The sequence below is a fragment of the Nasonia vitripennis genome, chromosome 2 (genome assembly GCF_009193385.2).
Source record: "Nasonia vitripennis strain AsymCx chromosome 2, Nvit_psr_1.1, whole genome shotgun sequence".
Taxonomy (NCBI): Eukaryota; Metazoa; Arthropoda; class Insecta; order Hymenoptera; family Pteromalidae; genus Nasonia; species Nasonia vitripennis.
Window position 1 is genome coordinate 19880975 of NC_045758.1, and position 20710 is coordinate 19901684.

The 20710-nt window shown below is 51.5% G+C and overlaps 1 protein-coding gene across 2 annotated transcripts; it reads left to right on the top strand.

Annotated features, from left to right (window-relative positions):
• The first annotated feature begins 8489 nt into the window (after positions 1-8489).
• LOC100120271 lies at positions 8490-19971 on the top strand. Of its 2 annotated transcripts, XM_016988769.2 has the most exons (7): positions 8490-8618; positions 14382-14515; positions 15979-16426; positions 16554-16716; positions 16795-17122; positions 17218-18812; positions 18891-19971. In XM_016988769.2, the coding sequence occupies exons 3-7, from the start codon at positions 15979-15981 to the stop codon at positions 19378-19380; spliced, it is 3024 nt and encodes a 1007-aa protein (XP_016844258.2). In that variant the 5' UTR covers positions 8490-8618; positions 14382-14515; the 3' UTR covers positions 19381-19971. The 2 variants fall into 2 exon arrangements, with proteins under 2 accessions (XP_016844258.2, XP_031778766.1); XM_031922906.1 differs by lacking the exon at positions 14382-14515.
• Positions 19972-20710: the final 739 nt, after the last annotated feature.

The following is a 20710-nucleotide window of genomic DNA, read 5'->3' on the forward strand; positions in this document are numbered from 1 at the left end:
TAATTTGACACTCGGCTCTTGCGATTTATTATCTTTGCGTGTACCGAAAGTTGCGCGTGATGGTAGGCGACGCAGTTCTTTTGAATGAGACGCTTCTCGGCTCATTTTCTATGACAGGGCCAGTTTTCTATGACATCCCGATGAAGCGCAAGCACGTGGGAAAGGCAATTCTTGTCTTATTGTCACCTTCCTGCGTATATACGTCGCGTATTATAGCTCAATATTCGGCTTATCTGTAGAACGTCTTTGGCCGCGACTAGATAGCTTGATGTTGACGATAGACGTACTGCTTGTCACGATTTACAAGAAGGATATTATCCTCCGGTATGGCATAGCAGCTCATCAGTGCGTTGCCGAGCTAAGAACTGGAAGGTTATTCGCTTGTTCTCTACCCAGTGCTGCGTGTTTAAGGTAGACTGGTCGGCGCTCCGCGTGCACGCACAACCGTGCAAGTAAGTTATTTCTTCTACAAAAGTTATTGAAAAAATTCAGTAGTGTGTTAAACATCATATCGTAATTATTCATTTTTCAGATTTGAATTTTTCCAATAACTTTTGAACTAATAGTGATAAACTAGTTGATATATGCCTTTTTAGAAATGCCAGAGGCTGCTGAATCAGTTGGAATAACACTCATTATTTTATCTCTGGAACTATATCAGATCTGGTCCTTAGACCCAAAAGGCCGATGAAAGACAACATTTTGAAACCACCCCGAGGAGGTATAAGAAAAGTGCGTTTATCCATATTAATTATATTTTTTGATTACTTCAAAAATATAAACGCTGTTTCTATTCTTATTCTATACTAATTTTAGCGTACGATCTTTGAATCAATTAAATCTCAAATATTTCAAAATCTGTTGTGACTAATAAGCAGCCCAAAGAAAGGGATCAAGACATCAACAATTTCTGTCTAAATCAAAATTTTTAATATGATTCATCTCTTTTTTCTTCAGTTATCGCCGTAGTCTGTATAAAAACTGTTTTTTCCGGTGATCGATTTTTTTCTGAGGAAACAATTAGTAGAGTACCTTGATATTGAAACAGATAGTAGTTTTTATCATTCTTACCCCTTATGATTTTTTGAGAAATTTCACTGTTATTAGTTATCGAGTTATAACGGTTTCAAAAATTTCACTTTTTGGTGTATTACAAAAGAACGGCAAACGCTACGCTAAATTCTCTGTGGTAAAAAAAGATAGGTAATTTTATTCTCTTCCAGGTATACCTGTTCAGTGATTTACTTTCACTAACTCTTTCGATAACATTCTTGGAAAAAGTAAAATCCCGTTTACAAAATGAAAAACGAACTAGTTCCCCATTATGTTGCAGTAGTAAAATAGTATATTGTGTACCAAGGGCGTAAAGTGGGCTTTTTTAGGCCGAGTGTGGATTTCGCAGTACGAGTCAAGGCGAGTTAACCCGAGCCGAAGGCGAGGGCATTTACGAGCCGCAGACGAGTACTGCAAAATCCACGAGGCCAAAATGCCCACTTAGCCCTTGGTGCACACCATATTTTATGTAACGCGCGGACGTATTTTCGCGTTTTTTCGTACGTGTTAAGAGGGACTGATGTGACTATTTTTTGACACGGCAACCGTGCTCTTGCCTTGTTAAAACATTATATAAAATAAATAAATAATGCAAATTTATCAAAATCCACTTTTTTTAAAAATTACAAAAAAAAATTTGCGGGCAATAAAGGCCATTATTGCCCGCTGTTTGAATATGCCGGCAATAAAGGTTTTTATTGCCCGCTAAAATAACTTTTTTGCCCGCCGGTCAAAAAAGAGTTACTTTAGTCCCTATTAATAGGTACGAAAAACGCGAAAATCGTTCGCGTGTTAAATAAACACTATTAAAATCTACTGAGTAGAAGTTGACATATAGGCGTATACGAACGAACACATATGTGCAAATCCACAGAAAACCGGACACTTTTGGGGTCCTGAGCGAACAAAATTGAAATTTGAGGGCACACCTACCAGACCAACTTTTGTTGGTTTCTTAGGCCACCCAGAACACAAAAAACCTTGGGTTCCCAAGTTTTCGAAATACTTCTTTTTTTGCCGGGCACTTTAAATTCTCTTATGGGAATTTAATATGGGGAAAATTATAACGAAAATTAGCCATTGCTCAACTGTAGGTACTCAATGTCCGGAGGCGCGATCGATAAATGTGTATTACTATCTCTCTCCATGTAAAGCAGTGAAAATTTTCACTATTGATGCAGTGAACATATTTTTCACTGTTGAAATAGTGAAAAAATCACTATTTAGACACCAAAATTCGGTTTAACTTTTAGAACAGTGAAAATATGACTATTCTAATCAGTGAAATGCTAACATAAATACTATTTTATCAAGTGAAAATTTAACCTTTGAACAAGTGAATCTGATTCACTTATTCAACAGTGAACAAATGAGAGGAGCGATCCTAAAACTGAAACTCTTAAACCCACATACCCCCTGCAGCAAAGTTTTAATAGGAAAACAATTTTTTATAATACGTTTGAACATTGGGGGAAAGCGAGGGCAGGAATATAATATTTATTAAGGGAGTTTTCTCGAAACTGATCCCTGATGGTAAAAACGTTGCCGGGTTTTCGAGAGCTAGTATTTTTCATCTAGGTAAAGACACGACAACTAAAAATGTTTATTGACGTTATTTATAACGTCTTATGTGAGAAAAAATATATCATGATACTATCCTGATAATATCTGAAAAATATTTGGCCAAGAGAACGTAAGATTACGAATCGCAAATAGATGATGTCCAGAGGGTCGCCGATGTCGGGATTCAGGGCCCGATATGTATATATATATATATATAAATGCATTTTTCGTTTATATACAAATTTCCATTCAGGTAGTATGGTCAGATTTTTCAATTTTGAGGTTAGGAATGCATTTTTCGTCGATAACTCGTAAAGGGAGATTTTTCGAGAGAAAAGGACGAAATTTTCGCCCCATACATGGGGCTCGCACATAGAATTTCCATTCGGGTAATAAATTAAATTTTTTTTTTTATTTTGAGGTTAGTAATCCGTTTTTTTTCGAAACGATGCGCCCTTCCTACAACTCCATAAAGCTAGAGAATGACGCCTACAAGTGAGCCTTTTACAAAAATCTATGGAGCGCACTTCCTAGAGTCCGTCATCGCCGACCCCGAACACCTAGACACGAAAAACTATGTAGCGTACCAGATAGCTGCATACTTGAGGCATTTATTTATTCGTGAAGCAATCGTTCGAAAATATAACCTCTAATTGAAGAGCTCTCGGTGCTTATAGGGTAGGTGGATTTGAGGTTTAGTTTTTAGATGAAAAATTATCACCTCCGCTTGCTTTCCTTCTATGTGCTGCGCATAAAAACTAAAGCTCGAGATATACTATGCTATTATTTATGGATTGCCGTTATTTATTATTAATTTTAGTTTGTACATGTTGAAGTACTTTATATATATATATATATATATCAGATATGAAATTTCGAACGTAATAGTTCAGTTTAGGTAAACGGATAGAACGCACGGCTACCACGCTGATGACCCAGGATCGATTCCCGCCTATCAGGACAGCGCTCCACGCTTTCAAAAAACATGACGACTCCAAGCACTTTATTAATAGCCAATCGCTCTATAATAAGGCTGATATCCCTAGGATTGACAATTTCCAAATTGGATTAACGAGAAACTACTTCGCGAATCTCCCAGTAGTTCCCAATAAATACTTGAACAAATACACTGAATATAACTGCACCGAAATAATTGGCATGGCTCAAACGGGCTACCACCCTCATCAAGCCTTCATGTACTTTGACAGCAAAGGGTACATCCAAAACGATACCAACGTACCAATATTATACCATCAATCCCGTCACCAATCAAATAAAACCATAACTTTTGATCCTAATAACCCATCGCTTAAATACTCTACCACAATGCCTGCCGTAGATAATAAAATTAATCATAAAACTAACAAAAAATATTATTGGTTAGTTGACGATGGGAAATTCCACGATGAAGTTCGCCGGAGAAGAGTGAGAATAGTCCACTAATCTTAGATATTAGGACTGCTGTGCCGGGCCCACGGTCTGACGTCATACTTACTCGCATTAATTATTTAAATGTAATTTAAATTTACCTATGTAACTCTAATATTATTGTAGGACTTGAGTCCATCTGTATATATGTACAAATCTTGCGTCTCTTCCCACAAAGCGATATAGTATGTACGGCTTTTCTTTGTATAAAACCAAAGTTTTTCCGAATAATGCAATAACCATATATACTGTTAGAACTCTGGACGGCTCAGTCTTAGTGTACTCTTAGCCTTAAAAATTTATTGTCCAAATACGTATATGCGTGCATTTTGTATTTGCGTACTCCTCATACCGATTTGGTTTTTATAATTATTTGTTTGCACCATTGTACATCCACATATTGTAGCCTTTAAGCAAATAAATCATTTATAAAAAAAAAAAAAATAATAAAAAATAAAAAAATAAAAGTAGAAGAAAAGAGCTTCAATTTGAGGACCACGTGATCAAAATTGACTGCTCGGATCAAAAGTTATAAGGATTTTGAAAATGGGAAAAATCGCCGACTTTTGTAAAAAATTCAAGTTTTCATGATTTTTCGCTATTTTCAAGCCTAGACAACTTTTCCCTAGGCAACCATTTTTAACTCACTAGCCCTCGAATTGAAGCTCTCTTCTGATACTTTGCTCCTAGCAATACACATTTTGGGATTGCGTCTTCATACACTGAGTGGGTAAAGTTGCATCGTGGCTAGTTTTCGTTAATTTTCCCCGTGTTAAATCCCTATAAGAGAATATAAAGTGGCCTAAGGAACCCAAAAAAGTTTGTTTGGTGGGTGTGTCCTCAAATTTCAATTTTGTTGACTCAAGCCCCCTGAACTGTCCGGTTTTTTTCTGGATTTGCACACATACATCCATACGTATATTGTCGAAAAACACCAAAACACACTTCCAACATGTTTCTAGAGGAACTTCTAAAGTCACTATTACAAAGCTTCCTTGATTAGGAGGGAAGCGAGACTGCTAGCAATTCTTCGGCGCGTAGTTCTTATGTATAGGTATATTAATACTTTAATATTAAAATTGTTTTTATAGTTCTATAATAAGATTTCGAACTTTTTGTTTAGTGGATACAATTATTACGCGCAGCTGAGGATTCGAAAAGCCGTAAACGCAATAGGACTCTTTCAAACATTTGATCACATTATAATAAGCGTTCAGCGTAAAGGTACATCGACTGTATTCCCGCACAAGCACTATAAGAGTTTTAACTTGCGCAATAATTCGTAGGTTGTATTCCGTGTCGCATTCGTGTGGTAAGTTTTTAAGAATCAGCTAGAAAAGTGAAGTGGAGAAATCTTGCGCATGCGGATTTGATGATTGATGAGTCATGAAAATTTGTCATTATAATATTTTAACACTAGCTTGATAACAAATAATTATTTCCACAAACGAGTGAAACAGTGAATTCATCATCTACCTAGGCTATATAGGCTCCAGCGGAATTCGACTCCACGTCTGGCTTGAAGCATATTGGACGGTGTTCTCTCTCTCTCTCTCTCTCTCTCTCTCTCTCTCTCTCTCTCTCTCCTTCAACATCAGAATATTGCGTGGTGTGCAGCTATATAATAAGATACTTTTAATCGTCCGATAATATAAAACAATCACAACGAGAGCAGAACCACGCAGGAAACTGGTTCTCGGGCAAAAAACGCCATACCGTGGACTTTCGATTGCGAAACAACAAGGCGTCGCTTTGTCAAAGGCACTTTTGCTTTGGGTTCGATTGGCTCGCGCGCGAGTGTGTCTACCTGTATAAGTGACGCAGGATCACTATTGCCAGCTGCGTTGGAGTTGCGAAATCGTCGCACGTCTCGGACCGTTTCCCGTTCGGGCAGATCCGGCCTACGCGTTGAGGCGCGCGCGTGCAGTCAGCGCATAAGTACGCCTGCTAGCCGCGAGAGATCTGTAACAGCTGCCAGAGGCGGATTTTGTAATTCGAACCGGGCCGGACCGGGTTTTCGCCTCGCCGAGAGCGTAGGAAATTTATTTATTCAGCCTTTCAACTGCGCATAATACGTTTTTAAATTCGCGCTCTGTTAAAGGACCTTTTACTTTAGGCTGGCCTGTTTCGTCGGAGGCAGGTAGGAAAAGAATTGAGAGAGTCCTTTCTCAGAGTCTCAAGGATTTTTGAAAAATGCAGCCACGTCCGGGATTTGCATAATCTCGCGGCACTTTTGCCATCAAAAGCTTACCTTGTTTTTCAACTTGCCCTTTCACGGCTCGTAGGCGTCGCCCCTTACAACGAAAGATGTCGCATGCAATATGTAATATAAGGGCGCTGCGCGTTAAAAAAGCTATATGTCGTGAATTTTCGGCGCTGTCAACGTGAATTAGCAGACGACAGAAACGGAAAGGAGAAAAGAGAGGAGTATACGTACGTAACTTTGCCGACTGCTTGGGTTACGAGCGAGTGAAAGTGAGGCCAGTTTTATCCAAATATATCGAGTTTGATCGAAAGTACAGTCATACGAAAAAGGGGCGAGGCATTCGCGGACAATGCACGTATTTATACAGCTGCATCAGCGACCGTGACCCGGTTCTTGCGCAGCCGCGCTGCGCGACGGAATAGAATAATCGGCGTTGCTCTCGGCTTGGAATATGCATGTACCAGCGTGGGCCGGCGATTCCATTCCCAGAGATTCCCAGAGATTCCCAGAGTCGCATCTTCGCTCTTCGCTCGGGCACGTAGGAGGAGGAGGAGGAGGAGGACGTGTCGCGCGGGTGGCGGTATCGGCCGAGCAGAGACCAGACTCTAGAGTCTAGAGAGATGCATTCCGCGAGCAGCGTCGGAAGGAGGAGGTTACTGGCCGCGGGGAATGTGCGTGTGCAGCCGCGCCTCCCGAGGAATCCTTCGCTCGCTCGTCTAGGCTTTCCGCCGACCAGCGTCCTGCCGCGCGCGCTGCGCTTATTCCTGGATTTCTCATTCTCGTCTTCTCTCGCAAGTCGCAAATCGTAAATCGCCGGGCTTGCGCGTAGGGAATTTCAATCGAGTCGAGTAGCCGCCGCGCTGCTCAAGTTCAGAAGAGAAAGTCTGATGGCTGCGCACGCGTGCCGGGCACCTATACAAAGATTCAAATTTAATTGTTAATTGTACGCCTACGCGCAGCTGCGCCGCGCGACAACCTCGTGTGTAAAACTGCCCGCGAAATCAAGGGAAGCGCTCTCCGGCTCCGCGCAGTCGGCTCCGAGTGTGATGGCTTACGCACTGTATACTGCCGCGAGTCTGCCGTTTGCGGAGTTTCTTGACCCGAGAGTTTCGGGGAGTTGGCGAGCGAAACACGCAGCGCGGCACATTTGACTTTTCGAAGCTTGGGACATTGCAGGGCCAGGAGTGACCGAGCTGTTTCTCTGCCTCTCCCCCCCCCCCCCTCTCTCTCTCTCTCTCTCTCGCTCTCTCTTCTTATAATCTATCCGCGCGGAGCGGCGCTGCTGGCCGTAAATGGCGAGCAGAAGGCCTTGGGCGCCCACGCCCTGTCTCTCTCCCCCTCTCTCCAATCTCCCGTCTCCGTCTCTATCTTTCGCTATTTTTCCCTCTCCCGCTCGCTCCTTTCGCTCGACTGCTCCTTTTCAGCTCTCTTTCTAGTTGCCTGCACACTTTTGGATGTTTGATTTATCGCGGGAGTGACGCTGTCAGCGGGGAGAGGTGCGAGTCAACGAGATTAACGAGATTGAGCAGTCCACCGTCGTCTTCCGATTTTTTTTCCGCCTAGACTTTATATAGACACATTGCTGCTACCGAGTTGTGTCCAACCCGTCGCCTTTTTCGCTCGGCCGGTCTGATTCGCTGTTCGCCTCGGCGATTCCGCCTTTGCCGAGAAAAACGCTCAAAGGAATTTCAGCTGCATGCGTGCATTGCTCATTATGCGCTCCGCCTCTTCTCCCCTGCATGCGCATGCCCATCGATTCGAAGAAAGCATTTACGCCTGCAATTATCGCCCGTGCTGCATGAATTCCGCAGAGAGCGTTCCCGCACGATTCCCTTATTTTAAAGAATTAAATCTAATCGCTGTATTTTGAAAGAATTCATCCTCGCAGAATTCAAAGAGTATACCTGAGTATACTATACCGGCGGCGAATCAATTGCCTGGACTTTGAAAGCTCGGCCGGACTCGGTTCTACAAACGATCGAAAGCCGCTGGAATGAGAAGCGAGAACAGCTGTGAGAGGGAGATAGGCCGCATAGCAGGAGCCAAGCCAAGGCAATCCGGCTCGCAAGTCGCAACTCGAGCCTAGTAAAGGCTGGCCTGCAGCTAAGCGCTGCGCGCGGAGGCCCGCGAGTCGCGAGGCCGCTGGAGGGGGCCGCCGGAGCGGAGAGCTGGCCGGTCGCAGTGGGGTGGGGGGGGGGAGCGCTTCGGAAGCCGAGTTAGCCGAGTAGGCGAGCCAGGCCCCAGTCAGCTCAGCGGGCGCTAGTCGCGATCGCACCTTCCTACCTGCACGAGCAGCGCGGAGACAGAGAGGCAACCTGCAGTACGCCCGGCACCTCTACGCTTTCTCTCTTGCGCAGCCAACGCACAGGTACCAGCAGCAGCGGACCCTGTGAAAGCGCCGTTCGCGCGTTTCCGTGAGTGCGAGTGCGGCTAGGGGCTCTCGCGCGCTGGAAAACCGTTCGTTGACACCTGAGCGATCTTCCGAGCGCGCGGCCTCTCTCTCGCGCTCTCTCGCGCACTATACCAGCAGCAGTGCAAAGTGCCGTCGCCGCTCCACGATCCCGAAACTGCTTCGGCGCGCGTTTCTTCGTCGCTGCGGTCGCTGCGGCTCGCAGATTGCGCGAGGGCGGTAGATGCTTGCGGCACGGAGAAAGTTGCCGATTGTCTCTGCCGATCCGAGCGCGAGCGCGTCTGCGTCCCGCATCCAGCTCGCGCGTCATTCCGTCCGATGGGAGTCGAGGAGTTGTGAAACGCGCGTGTAGGAACGCCTAGAGAAGACTCGGCGGCGGACGCAAGCATGTCAAGGACGTCATTTGTGAATAGGCGCCTCAAAGTGCAGTGTAGGTACGTGCGCGCGGGCACAGGAGGGAGATGCTCGTCGATCGGAAGGGGCCAGCTGAGCTTGCGCTAAGTATTCATCTTTTATCACGTGCATTTCAAAAATCAACTCTCGGATTATCTACTTGTCAATTCGCAAGAATAACGTCCAAGCGCGCACATTCTAGTGCGCGACCCAAGTTCTGTGTGGCATTGTCATGACGTTTCGTGGCGACAACTGCCACGGCGGCATATTGTTCTTTTGATAAATGAACCTTTAAAAATGTTATTTTAGCTCGCCCGAGCTTATCGCGCGCATGTCGTATACGAGGCGCTTTCGTAATCGTAGCAAACCATTCAGCAGCAGGCGTTCTTTTAAACTATTTTCGTATTTTCTGCTGCGACGGCGTTGCACGCGACAAAGTGATTGTTGAATATAATGCTGGCTCGCGCTAGCTTTGTTTTTATATAGATTCCGCGCGAGTCAACGAGCGTTCGCTATACACGCCGCGATAATCGGAAAGCAATGAAATAACGAGTACTTGAATTAGTTCTCCTCCGGAGCGCGATGTAAGACAGGGGAACCTCGCGGCCATTCACAATAGCTAAATAACTTGAAAACCAAGACTCCTGAAAACCGCCGGGCAGGTGTTTGGTGGAATAAATGAAGGAGAATAAACGAGGTGAAAAATGAAAAGCGGCGGCGACGACCTCCTACAAAGAGAACACGCGCGCGCGGGCGCGCTCGGTTCATCAGTAGTTCATCAGTAGAGAGACAGAGGGGCCGGATAATTACAGCGCGCGCCGTGACTTTTCTGAAACAAACAAGCACTCGGCTCGGGGAAAGAAGGAAGCATCCGCGAATCACAATAGCGAGCAAGTCTCTGGATGCTCCCCCCCTCCCCCCACCCCCTCCCCCCTCTCTCTCTCGCTCGGGACGCCTAGAGGAGCCGCTCACTCGTGAGACCTTGAAAAACGGTATTCCGCGATCCTTGGACGAGGAGCGAGCGAGCCGATCGGCCTCTTCGCAGTCGAACGTAACGGAGCGCTAGCAGCTCGCGCGCACACCGCTCCTATACCGTCTATGCGGCCACTCGCACCTCCTGCCTCCTGTGCACTGCGCTGCGTGCATTATCACGTACCGCAGGCCACATGTGCACGGCAAAAAAAGGCGGACTCTCGCGACGTTGAACAGAGTCGTTTATTACTTAACGCTGAAAAAATCACTGAAAACAAGCTTGCACTGCTCCTATATACTGAGCGACATTAGTTTTACGGAGAAACGCTCGAGCGGAATCGTGTATTTGGTCTGGGGGCCTGAAAATTGAAAATTGACAATTGACAATTGAAAATTGAAAATTGAAAATTGAAAATTGAAAATGGAACCGATGCGATGTGGACTTTCGAAGCTCTGTACGAAAATAGAAACTCGTCGGCTCGCGGTTATACCTTTGTTTCTCTCCAGCAACTTCATGCTTTCTTCTTTCTTAACTCGACGCATTTCCTGTGTGTGCTCCTGCGGGCTTATTAATATTAAGCAGATTAATGATCATTCTGGCATATTCTAATGACTGAAACGACAATAATGCCAGGCTCGCTGCAGCTTCTCAACCGGCTAGAAGCTGAAATGTTGTAAATCGAGGAAAACTGCCCACACTGAGCAGTTAAAAAGGCACGCTGAGTAGTCGTAAAGCCTCCACCCACGACTCGCGGCGAGTCGGGAGGAGAAAGGATATTCAGAAAATCGGAATAGATTAGAAAGGGGGATTTACGGCGTGCGGAAACGGAGAGCGGCCAGTTCTAGTGCGTGTATCAAGTGCTTGCACAGGATATTTACGTATAGATTATTGGCCTCTCGCATGCCGACCGACAGTGCGAACGCAGTCTCCGATGCCAGCGAGGCGAGCCGCGCGTGTCTATTATCGATCTATTAATGAATTACGCGAGCCGTCGGCGTGCAATAACGCTTTTACCGTTAACGCTTGCAACTACGTGCGCGATACAGCTGCGCGCGCGCGTCCAGCGTTTTTTCTTCGCGCCGCTCCATCGTACTGTTATTGGACATCCTGCGCGGATCGCAGCCGTCCGACACGGTATTGCGACAATAACAAGAACGAGAGAGACGCGGTGACGCAACGCACGCCCAGCGAGAGCACTTTCTCGCAGGCTGATGCGCTCATTCCTTTTTTCTCGATATCCCGCGCCGCGGGCAGCATCGCTTTTCGAAAGCAGCTCGCGAATTCACTTTCGTTATACACACGTACGCACACTCGGGCCGCGGAGTAAGTAGAAAGTGGCCGTCGCCGAGAGAGAGAGAGGGGGGGGGGGGGGCTCTCGAGCGATTCAGCCTGCCGTGAATCTCTTTTCTCCGCTCACAAGCTATACAACAAATGACACGCGCGTGACTAACGAGCCTAATGCGGCTTACAAGTACTCGGAGGGCCCGCGCAGAAACGAAAAAACGCTCCCGTACGTCTTATTAGCCTTCGGAAAAGCCGGATGCTAACAAGACGCACGGGAGCGTTTTTTCGTTATTTCGTTATTTCGTTTTATCGTTTTTTCGTTTTTTCGCTTTTTCGTTTTTTCGTTTTTTCGTTTTTTCGTTTTTTCATTCATTGCTTTCTCAGGCTCCCAGGGTGAACGCAGAGGGGCTCGAGTTGTGCCGTGCAAAAACAACTCGGAAAATCTCGGCGTGCACCCAGCCGCGCCGAGTCCGAGACGAGTAGGAGTAGCCGGCGTCGATCGAATCCCTCGCGCCTCGACGACCAACGCCGCTCATAGAGTCGCGCCTCCGCCATCTTGGTTCTGACTCGCTCGCGAGTCGCGACGAGTCGGATGACGTCACTGGACTACGCGGCAGACGCGGGGCTTACTCAGCTCTCGCTCGTTCAAGTACCCCACGCCAGCGTGCGGCTACTTTGTTCCCTCCCTCTCGGACGCGGAGAACGGCTCCCAGCTTGCCCCCCGCGCTCTGCGAATTGCCGGGTAGGAGGAATATAAAATAACGAATTGGGCCCTAGCTCTGACCGTAATTCTATTAGCCTCGCGCCCCGTTCTACCCGCGCATCAGCTTCAACTTGGCGATCGGTTTTCGACTATACCCACTACATCCTCCGACGCTTCTTTTGAGCGCACATTGCAGCTACCGTCGGAAAAATACTCCGGCTGAAATGTTTACTGCCCCGTCTCGGCGGACACTCGGAGCGTTACGCGTCGGCTGATTATTTTTAATACTTATGAACCGAAATAAATAGCGCGTGCAATACTTAATCGTTCTCGCGAACAGCATGTACGAACGCTGCGACGAAAAGTGCGCAGAACCTCCGTTCTAAAGTATGGGAAAACGAGCCTCAAGCGGGGAAAAAAAGCAAGTTCCTCGTCATGCCTATAGGGGCATCGCGTCGGTACGAAGGCTGCGCGCGGGTTTGCGCAATCCGTGGCTGGCACTCTATAAGGCAGGAGCTGCTGACGATTATTTTCGCCCGGCGCGCTCCTTTTCGAGCATGCGAGCCGCGAGGTGAGCAAGCCTGATGGCGTCCGAGGAGGAGGGCTCGGTTTTCTGGCTCGAGCTCTCCTCGAATACGCAATGGCGCGGCTTTGTTCGATTTTCCAGCACGAGCCCGGCCGCCGGCTCATATCTCCGAATCTCGAAATTCCTCGCTGGGCGCAAGAGAGCTAGGGCGCAGATAAAAGGAGAGGAGCTCGTTTGCGAGTCTGCCTTCGTACGGGCGAATTTTACCCGGCCGCGAAATGGATGCTCGCGAGTCGAGAGATTGACGGCGGGGCACGCGCTGGATCGCTTCATCAGAAACGTAATAAAGAGTAATAGAGAGAGAGAGAGAGAGAGAGAGAGAGAGAGAGAGAGAGAGGGGGGGGAGAGGGAGGGAAGAGATCACCACCGGGGCGATTCCGCCCCAAGCGCTCTTAATATCGGTCTCCTTTAAAAATAGCCACGAGCACAGCCACATTCGCGCTCCGGGAAGCTGACGCGCGCGATATGCATGATAGTAGGAAAAAAACTAATCGCCTTAGTCACGGCTCTCTTGACACCGACGGCGTCGCAGTGACTAACGATAGTGGTATCTCGCGTTCTTGCCTCGTAAAAATGAAAGAATCAGATTCTCCGACTCTATCGGGAGAGAGTCGATGCTCGAATCCGGTTGGCCGCCAGAAGCGCGCGGAATTCAAAGCCCTCGGCCGCTCGCGTCTTCGAAAGTTCGCTCGTAGCTGCGTGTATACGCGTATGTCCCTGAGTCTCATGGGCAGCTCTCTCTCTCTCTCTCTCTCTCTCTCTCTCTCTCTCTCTCTCTCTCTCTCTCTCTCTCTCTCTCTCTCTGCAGCGAGGCACAGCGAGTGAGTAATGGCCCAATGAAAGAACGAAAGTGCGCGCCTTGTTGCTGTAAACGTTATCCCGGTTTTCCAGCGCTCCCCTACGCGCACTCTTTGTCTCTTTCTATCTCCGGCGCGGCTGCGCTTCTTTATACTCTCGATTCGACGACTCGCCTCGCCGGAGTCCCCCCCCCATCGTGTTGCACGATGCTTTTAAAAACGAATGCGGCTATTCGTCGAAAGGGCGCGGCCGAGTGACTGAAATTGACTTGAAATTCGTTCGCGCAGCTGCGTACAAGCGCCGACAGAAGATGAGAGCGCGCGTACCTGCATTGTAAGCACGCGACCGGACAAACACGCTCTGAAAAGTGCTCGACTATGGACGATTACATATAGCGCCGTCAGAGCCACAGAACTTGCGCGCGGACGCTAGTGTTCGCTGAACGTGAAATGCACGCGATCAAAGGATACAAGTATAAGGATAACCTGTTGGATTTCGGAATGCAGACTTCTCTCTCGAAGGGCGATCGAGTGACTCGATGCGGTGCAGCGCTCGGTCGCGAGTTAATCGAGCGGGGGGATCAGCGCGTTAATCGTCGCGCTAATTAAAGGCAAAAAGGACGGCGTACAGCGTGAGGAGAGCCAGCTATAGTTAGGTACTAGTTAAGTTACGTAGGTACCTATAAGGCGCGAGCACGCGCGGAGCCGCCGGAAACTCCGAAGGACAGCCGCTCTCGCGGATGTGTATAGAAGCTGCGCGCGGATAAGCTCGGCTTCCCCCTCTCGCTCTGGCTGTGCACACCAAGTACTGACTACAGCACACTGCACTCCTCATACCGCCGCGCACTATATACTTCCTTTCGCGCGGTAAAAAGAGCGCGCCGCGTCAAGAAAGTCGCTCGCACGTTAACTGCAGCAGTCGCGATCGCTGCTGCTGAGTCCTTTCGCGGCACTGAATGAACCTCTGTGATTTCTCTCCCAACAGAGAGCAGCGAAGCGTCGTTGGGGCCAGCAGCCTGCAATGCAGCGACCGGCGTAGAAGCCGCCTGCGCGCCTGACAGCAGTTCCAGAACGACCGAGATAAAGAAGAGCCGCCACACGAACGGGAAGTCGGCCGAGGTGCGTATGCAGTGCTCGCTGCGACTCGGTATAGCTCCTCTTCTCCTCTGTTACTCGCGAGCGAGCGAATTACGCAAGCAGCCTCGGCGCTTGCGGAATCCAGCGGCGTGTCGTTCTGCGCGCACTCGCTCGGCCGGCCCGGGAAATGCGAGCGTGACTAATGAACTCTGACGAGATAGTGGCTGATTACGGCTTGATCGATTTCGAAGGAAAGGAAAGTTGCTTTACTTCTCTCGGCAGGCTGTTTACACATTGTCTTGATCGATTGCTACCCCATTACGCGCGATATGACATCAACCGCTTCGAGGCGCAGAAATTATGCGCGCTCATCCCCCATTCTCGCTCCGTGATCGAGTGGATTTTCCAAGCAGTCTGTTGGAAAGTCTCATTTGCAACCGAACGGGAATGCATTTATGTGGGGAGAGCAACGCACGCCGATGACGACGACGGCCTAATTTACCAACAGCTCCATAATGGGCACAGATCTAGGCCTGTGAAGCCGTTTCGGCGAAACACAAAATAGCGATCGAATTCGTGTTCGCGATGGGTATCCGAACGCATATGCGCATTGATCGGGGAAAACGAGAGCGGCATCTCATACGAGTAATCGCACGCCTGAATTAAGAGCTGCTGGCAGGTGATCAAGTCGCGCGTCGTCGCCTACTTAAAATAGGCCGGAGGAGGAAAGTGGCAGTAACGGCAATTTCCGCAGCTTTGCGCATGGAAACGCTCGCGAATTAACCGTTTCATAAAATAAAAGTACGCGTGCGCGCAGCAGGCTCTTGTCCGAGGAGGATCGCGTGGCGCTAGCAGCTCCCGATATAGGAATGCTCTTTTGTCCGCACGTCCTCCTCGATCGCCGCGACCGCGAGGCCGTAATCGACGATTCATCGGCTCTCTCTCTCTCTCTCTCTCTCTCTCTCTCTCTCTCTCTCCCCGCAGCTATAACTTTCATGTGCATGCGGCGTTCGCGAGACCTGCCCGCGCCCCATTACACCGAGCGCTCGCTGCTGCGCAAAGAAAACGATGACCTTGCGCCGGCTTGCCGCTGCACCGCCGAGGGACAAGCGCTCTATACTCGAGCTGCTTCGAGTTACGTTATATCAACAACACATCTGACCGATCCGATAATCGGAGAGTGTTAGGCGCGCCGTAACCGTTCTCGCACTGCCGCGTAACTGTACGCTGTATACTGTTACACATTTGCGCTAAATTCGCCGGGCCTCGCATCATCGTCATCGGCATCATCATCGTATCGAGACGCGTGCACTCGATAGCCGAGGCACGCGACAACCGATGGGAGGAGAGCGAGGAGAGCGAAAGTCGATCGCGGCCGCTGGAATTCCAGCCGTTGGCATTGAGCTCTCGCTATCTGGATATTGCCCCCGGCGCAGATACACCCGTCGATTTTCACGCCCGAGCGGATCTAAAATACAATAACGAGCGAGACCTTCGGCTTTCAGATGCAGACGGTGCGTCCGTGGCTGGGAGCGGCGCTCTGGGCCTGCCTCCTCTTGAGCGGCGGCCTGACCCTCCAGGACGACGACGACGGCGAGCTGGGCGCGAGCCTCAGTCAGACCAAGGCCAGCGTCAAGACGATCGAGGCGAACAACAATGTCGAGGACGCGCCGACGCGCGAGCACGGCAACAGCATCGAGGAGGTCGACAGCATCGGCCTGCCGATCTACACGACCCTCAACGGCTCGGTGACGAACCTCAACGAGATACTGCCAAGCATACACCTGAACCGCACCAAGGCCTTCCTCAACTGCTCCCAGGGCAGCATGCAGGTCGAGCTCATGTTCCAGGAGCCCTTCTACGGGCTGGCCTACGCCGATTTCGACCGGTATAGCGCCTGCATGACCAAGGGTCGCGGCCTCGACACCGCCAGGATCGAGCTGCCCCTCAAAGGTACACACAGGCGCGCGCGCACACACCACACGCACACACACACACACACACACACACACATCGTAGATCACATGATCGTCACTCCGTTCGCGATTTACCCTGACCCTCGCTCTGCTTTTCGCCCCAGGATGCGGAACGGTGCAGGACCCGCCGCGGGTATTCACCAACAACATAGTGGTGCGCTTCCACCCGGCCGTCGAGATGGATGGCGACGAAGTCATCACCATTGTCTGTCGGTACCCGCCGGCCAGGGCGGAGAAACCCCTCCTGCCCGCGCCCCGAGGAGCTCCGTGAGTATTGGCACTTCGAGACGCGATCGGCTGTGGACGACGTATTGACGCAATGTGACCCGCTTTACTCGCGCACAGGCCACCAGCGGCGCCGGTCCTCAGCGGCCTGCACATCCTGCTGATGATATGCACGCTGCTCTTCCTTGCGCTGCTCCTGCTGGGCCTGGGCTGCTCCTACATGTGCCTCAAGCGCCGGCCCGTTCCGATCGTCCACCGCCAGACGTTCGCCGGCTCGGAGATCACCAAGATCTCCGGCTCCTCGGCCCTCAGTCGCATGTCCATGTTCGACGAATTCAAGATCCCCAGGATCATCGGCACGCAGCAGGTCTACGGCAGCGAGGCCCAGCTGGTCATCGAGCACTCGGACACGTTGCCCAGCGACTACCCCAGCGAGAGCCACTCGGAGGTGAGTTCCCAGAGCTGGACCGGTCCGCCCTCGCTGCAGAGCGCGGCTGCCCGTGTCGAGCACTCATTCTCACGCATTCTCCGTTCTCGTCGCAGGTCGACGAGGAGCGATCCCTGCCCGTGTCCTCGGCCGGCTCGTACGAGACCAAGGCCTTCATCCACCAGCAGGTCGAGCAGCGCGCCTCCTCGTCCCTCTACTCGGAGACGATCAACGAGGTGGAGAGCACGGCGGTCAGTGCGGCGCGAATCACCAGCCAGTCGCGGCACCCCGTGGCTGTGCCCTGCGAGCCCAAGTTCGACGTGCAGATGCGCGTGAAGCGCGCCCCGCCACCCCCGAGCCCGCTGCCCTCCGAGTCCGAGGCCAGCCTGGCGCTCGAGCGCAACCTCACGACCATCCTTGAGCGTGAGGAGGTGAGCCGCACGATCGAGAGCAGCGCCGGCGGCCCGCCGCGGCTGAGCAGCTTCGCCTACGCGCCGGAGCTGCACTCGCCGCCTGGCGTCGGCGGCGGCTCCAGACAGCAGACGCCCCCGGTCTACTCGCGCATCCTGCGCAAGCAGCAGGCCGAGCAGAGCCTCACCGAGCAGACGCACAGCCTGCACCGGCCGCGCTCGCTCGCCTCGCTCAACACCGAGCTCACGGAGACGCGCTCGCTCACCGAGGTCACGGACGCCTCGCACGCAAAGTACCGCGTGGCCAGCATGCTGGCCCCCGCCTCGCCGCCGCCCCCACCCGTCGTCGCGCCGGCCTCCGCCACCACCACCAGTCACGTGACCGAGGAGTACCGCGAACTCAGCCGCGAGGAGGTCGAGCCGCTAGTCGAGCCGATCGTGGCGGCGCGCCGGCCCGAGATCACGACCCACGAGGTCGACGACGTCTTTCTGCGCACCGTCACCGAGAAGAAGACCATCGAGGACATCGAGCGCCACCGGCGCCAGGTGACCGAGTACCACGCGCGCCAGCAGCAGCAGCAGCAGCAGCAGCCGCCCGACTCCAAGTGGGACGTAACCATCCGCAACTACCCGCGCGAGGAGCTGCTGCCGCCCCAGCCGCCCGACTGGGAGAACTTCTCGGACGTGAGCTCGGCCTCGAACCTGACCTTCGGCCAGAGCGAGGCCAAGCTGCGGGAGCAGTCCACGGAGCTGCAGATGGAGCAGCCCATGGAGCAGCCCATCGACGTGCACATCCAGCCGACGTACGTGCCGACGCGGCGCGAGTCCGAGGAGGAGCGCAGCGCCGGCGGCAGCGCCTGGTACAACCTCGAGCGCGTGCTCGAGCCGCAGTACGCGAGCGAGCTGACGCCGGGCGAGCGGCACAAGTGGCGCGAGATCATCACGACCGAGAGCACGCTGCGCACCCTGCTGACCGAGGCCATCGTCAAGGAGGACTACGAGCTCATCCGCAAGGACGCGAGGTACGTCAACCTCTTCCCCCCGGCCAAGTGGGACGTCATCATCCGGATCATCAGCCCCCCGGCGGGCCAGCCCGGCCAGCCCTCCGGCTCCGGCTCCTCGAAGGCCAGCGGCCAGCGCTACAAGCGCGCCGGCAAGCCCGCCGACTGGGACAACCGCTCGAGGCGCTCCTCGCTGCCCACGCTCTACGAGTACGAGAGCGACGGCGGGAGCCTGGTCGCGCCTGAGCAGCTGCGCGGACACGTCTCTATCGGGCCCGGCGCGCCCGGCAGCCGCGTCAGGTCAGTAGCAGAAGCCGCGGCCCTCGCCTCTGCGACCCCGATCGATCCGCTAACACCCGCTCTACCCGTTCTCCACAGGAAGCTCAGCTCGACGACGCGCGGCGGCAGCGAGGCGGACCTGCGCTCCATGTCGGAGATGACTGTGCGCGACTTCGCCCGGCTCGACAGGGACGACCAGACGAGCCTGTCCTCGTTCGAGGGCGACTCGCTGGTGCGCTCGCTCTCGCAGCCGAGCCTCGCGCGCTCCGGCTCCGAGTTCACTGAGCACTGGGGCGTGCCCGCGCGCAACCTGCCTCACTGGGGCCTCGACGACGACGAGCTGCAGCTCTGCAGCTCGACCGACACGACCCCGAGGCCCATCCGGAGGGAGGTCGTCGCCGCCACCAGCTCGAGCTTCGAGCAGCAGCAGCAGCAGCTCTCGCGGCAGGCGGCGGCCGGCGGCAGCAGCAGCAACTTCGCCAGGTCGGCCAGGTACAGCGAGCGGGAGGTGCACGTGCAGCAGAGCGGCGCCGGCCAGAGGCCCTCCAGCTGGTTCCACGACGACTCCGAGCCCGAGATGCAGATCTGAGCGCTTGCGCACTTCGCCTCCGAGCCTCCTCGCCAGGAACCGCCAGGTTACCATAGCTCCAGATGATACTCCCGCGGGCGGCTCTCGATTAGCGCCGCTCACCGGGTGCTCGCTGCTGCTGGACTTTCCACTTGCCACTCGGCGCCTTCCACCTCTTTGATGTGTATCCTCCGCTACTACCTCTGGCGTGTTCTTCCGTCCTTCTCTCCTGTTCCAGCGTCTCTTCCTCAGCATCGCAGCCGAGACGCCGAGTGGGACTGTAGAGTCCGGCGCCCGTACTCTGCGTATATCCTAGGCGCGTTCGCGAGATGCAGAGCGCGAAATTAACGCCTCCTTTCTCGTCTCCTCTTCCCTGCTTTCCGTGCAGCGAGGAGCGAGCCGTACTCGCGAGGAGAAGAACGCCTCGGAGTTGGCTTCCTAACACAGAGTGAGGGAGAGGCAGCTTGAGGCAGCTCTTCTGCTGGATTCGAAGCTCTTTCTCTCTCCCCAAACGCATTAGTGATAATAGTTACGTAAGTTTCCCAAGACAAGTTAAACACGAGCGACAAGTAATACACGGTGCTGGGTCTTCTGCGCTTTTCGACGACGAAAGCACATGTCTTTTGTATTCTCTCACCATCCCCGCTCCATGCTCCGCCCCTACTCATCCCCTCGTCTTTGTTCTACTACTAATTCAATTGTCTAGGAACCGCGAGATATTTGTATGCATAGCAGTATAACATAAGTGATGACTATAACTATATATATATATATATATATATATATATATATATATATATATATATATATATATATATATATATATATATATATATACACACACACACACACACACACACACACACACACATGAATAACGAAATAATCCTGCCTTTGTAAAGCAAGTAGAGTTTGCGTGAACGGGGCTCGATTCTCGCATGGCTTCTTCCGCGCGATCGGGGAACACGGATCAAAGAGTGCGTTATTGATTTTCTAAAAACGACGACGTCGGCGCTCGGGTGGATGCACGATTTTTCAACGAAATTGTCAAAGTATAGTCGACTCGATTGAAAATCACTGTGCAGCATTATACGCGGGTACCCGTACTGATACGGCTTTTTCGGTGGAATGGAAAAACAACGAACGAGCAATGTCTTGCCGAGATGCGCACTTGATTGCCCCTCTCCGCTATCTCCATCTTCCCGTCTCCATCCTTTTTATTATATACACTCGACACTCGATTCGCGCGTAACCTTTAGCATAAGGTATGTTTTGTACAAGGTGCTACTATATTATTCTGTAAATACTGACACACTCTTGCATGAGTACACGTGTAAGGTCCATAATACAA